The 3,669-nt window shown below is 23.3% G+C and overlaps 1 protein-coding gene across 1 annotated transcript in view; it reads left to right on the top strand.

The window, feature by feature from the left end:
• The window catches only part of LOC107627493 (3-ketoacyl-CoA thiolase 2, peroxisomal-like), a 5,957-nt gene continuing 2,963 nt past the window's right edge, over nucleotides 676–3,669 (top strand). The window contains exons 1-5 of the mRNA XM_016330323.2: nucleotides 676–870; nucleotides 1,199–1,281; nucleotides 1,930–2,014; nucleotides 2,279–2,405; nucleotides 2,963–3,061. Coding sequence (XP_016185809.1) covers nucleotides 775–870; nucleotides 1,199–1,281; nucleotides 1,930–2,014; nucleotides 2,279–2,405; nucleotides 2,963–3,061 — 490 coding nt within the window. The 5' untranslated portion in view covers nucleotides 676–774. The remainder of the gene's footprint in view (nucleotides 871–1,198; nucleotides 1,282–1,929; nucleotides 2,015–2,278; nucleotides 2,406–2,962; nucleotides 3,062–3,669) is intronic.

Genomic DNA, 3,669 nt, shown 5'->3' with positions numbered 1-3,669 from the left:
CTCCTAATAATTAAAAAAAACAAGTTGACAAATAATCTTCATAAATGAGAGCACATGCTTAAAAATACTACTAAAGTACTAATTAAGCATGCCCCAATTAAACAATAATTGACCTAAAGTTAAGTAAACGGAAAAAATAATTTAGCCTTGAAAATGTTATCTTTGAACTGCATTGATCTATCTAACTAATTTAAGTTAGTCTAATAATTAATTTACTAATTCGTTTAATTAAATATTGAGAATTTAAATTTCACTATGTGTATATACTAATTTATTGACCAACGATAAATTCTTAAATAAAACACTAATCCACAACGAATTAATTCTTACCTTACGGAGTTGAAAAATATACTATAGAAAAAAAAAACTTGCATACATCCAAATTAAATTGAATAAATTATATAAGCCGTTATCAAGCCGGAAACTTTGAATCATATTTATTTAGACAAAACAATAATATAATCACCTTTTCATCTTATTATGTGCAAAACGTGTATTAATAGTATGCTTTTTTTACAGGTAGTTCTTAATTAATTTGAACTGGTTTGCATATTTCTATTTTTGGTCAATAATAATGATCTTTCCATGTGAAAATTACATTGTAAATTCTGAAATGAATTGGCATATTTAAAGTATCCATTCTTAATTTTTGTTATTTTTAATCCTCAAGTTGGAGGAACACTACTAGGCTATAAGTCAATCCTCTTCTGTATTATTTGTTATATATAACTTTTTCTTTCCGAAAAAGTCAGCAATAGAAGAAGGTGTTCAAATATGGAGAAAGCAATTCATAGACAGAGAGTTTTGCTTAAACATCTACAACAAAATCCTTCACATTCATCTTTTCATCTTCAATCCACTCATCTCTCAGTAAGTTTATTTACCTATTATTATTATGTCTTAGTGTTTACAAACGGAGACATGCATGTCCAAAAGGTTTCAGCTTTGAAAAAAGTTGAAATATTGCATAATAGTATGGTAACTTATATTAATTATTTTAAGAATTAATTAACAGGCATGCCAGGTTACTTTTATTTTAGAGATGATTTCCATAAACAGAAAAATGAATGCCGCCGGTGTGCGGTGTTAAAATTTTTCAGTTTATGTATATTTTACTCTCACCTTCAAATAAAATTTCTCTCATCTTCTTACACTACTCTGATCTCTTTCCTTCGACCAATTTCAAATTTCTTATTAGGCCTCAGCATGTGTTGCTGGCAAATCTTCATATGGGAAAACTGATGCTTCTGAAGTTGATGATAATGATGTGGTTATCGTAGCGTAAGTTTATAATGGCTTTTGTTTTTTTTTTTTTCAAAGTTAAAAGTGAGACCGCAAACTTGAAATTTTTAGATAAAAATGAAGAGACTATATCATTTAAATTATAACTCATTAATATATAATTGTCTTGTTGATTAGGAGAAAACGACAAAAATCAGTTAACAATAACAGTAATGTTAGAAAATTAACATTACAGTAATCAATTTCAATCAATATATCAGGTTGCTAAACAAATTTATTATGAAATCTATTAAAGATGAACTTTTGTTAAGTTTAAACTTTAAATGTTTTTATTTTTAAGAGTTTTAATTTTTTAGATATTTTCTTTCTTTGTATTGAATATTAATTGTAATGTTGATTGTAAAATATTAGTTTCAAACACTTTCTCTAATAATAATTATATATACAATTATATATATACATTTAAAATTAGAAAATTATACACCTAAAACAACATTTTAGGATTAACTCAAAAAAGACATATACCCGTATAAAATTAGATTATTTGATTGTATTAGAATTTGAATTTAATATAAAAGGCATTGTTTTGACTTTTTCATTTTGGTCTTTTAATATTAAGAGAGACACTATTGATAACCTATATGGTTAATTACTAATGAGGCTATAAAAAACAATTATAAATATTAGTGCATACCGAACTGCTATTTGCAAAGCAAAGCGTGGTGGCTTCAAGGATACCCCTCCGGATGACCTACTTGCTTCAGTTTTGAAGGTGAATTCCATGCATGATCAACTCATTGTTTGCCAAAATTTAATTCTCATGCTTCATTTATAGGTTTTAATAATAATAATAATTGATTCATCAATTTTGTGAGATTAAAATTTGTTCGATATATATTAAGTCAAATCTAATTCTACGAAATTAATATATATAAAATCCACCTGTTAATTTCTTTATTGCTGTTTTCTTTTTGGTCCTTAATAAGAAGTCTTCTTTCACATTCTAACCATCATTATTTCATGACATGTGAGACAGGCAGTAATAGAGAAAACAAATGTGAAGGCAAGTGAAGTTGGAGACATAGTTGTTGGAACAGTGTTGGCTCCTGGAGCTGACAAACTTGTTGAATGCAGATTGGCAGCCTTCTACGCTGGTTTCCCTGGTCTATCTTTATATATAGATAAACACAAACATATTTATTAATTTATTTTTTATTTATTAAATATATAATAATAATAGTAGTTATAAAATTAATTAAAAGAATATTATTATATATTTTAATTAAAAAATTTTAAATTTATTCTAATATTATTCATATATAATAACCATAACGTATACATAAAAAATTATATAATATATATTAAAATAAAAATATATATTAAAAATTAATTAAATATATAATAATAATAGTAGTTATAAAATTAATTAAAAGAATATTATTATATATTTTAATTAAAAAATTTTAAATTTATTCTAATATTATTCATATATAATAACCATAACGTATACATAAAAAATTATATAATATATATTAAAATAAAAATATATATTAAAAATTAATTAAATATATAATAATTAATTTGATAACTTATTTAGTATCGACGTAGATTTTTTAATAGATATGACAGATGATTTAATTTGAGCTCCTATGTATTTGAAAGCTTAATTTCGAGTGTAACTATTGATAATAAACGAATCCCTCCACTAATCTTGTTGCAGAGACTGTACCCATCCGAACTGTCAATAGAATATGTTCCTCTGGACTTCAGGCTGTTGCTGACGTGGCTGCTTATATAAAATCAGGCTTCTATGACATTGGTAACAATTAATTATTAGTAAATTATATGGTAAAATGTAAGTTTACATATTTTTTTTATAGGATAAAAAAAAAATTAAAAAAAATAAGACTCACATTTTAAACAAGCAAAAATGAAACTATTAAAAAAATTCTAACATTTTTTTAACTCAATAAACTTTTTTTTTTAGTTCAATAGCTACATATCATGCATAAATTATTTTTATATAATAAACAAAAATAATACACAAAAATTAAAAAGTTTATATAAAATTCAGCTCTCTATTAAAATTTTTAATCCACTCTAATCACAAATAAACATATATTTAAGATTTAGTTTGGTAAAATATTTTGGAGAGATATTTATACTTTTCAAAAGTATAAACTCTTCATTTTGTATTTGATAAATAAAAAATTTATGTGCTTATTTTTGTAATTTTTAAAAATTAGGAATACATTTAAAAGCATTTAAGAAAGAACTTTTTAAAATTAGCTTGTGCTTATCAAAATTAAAAAATTTAATATAAATTCGCACATTAATTAATATTTAAATTTAATTTTTATATTAATATCTATTATAATATTTTAAATTTTAAAAATTATTTTACTAAACACATTTATTATTATTTAT

This window comes from Arachis ipaensis, chromosome B02 (genome assembly GCF_000816755.2).
Source record: "Arachis ipaensis cultivar K30076 chromosome B02, Araip1.1, whole genome shotgun sequence".
Lineage (NCBI taxonomy): Eukaryota > Viridiplantae > Streptophyta > Magnoliopsida > Fabales > Fabaceae > Arachis > Arachis ipaensis.
This window is presented reverse-complemented; position numbering and strand designations above follow the sequence as displayed.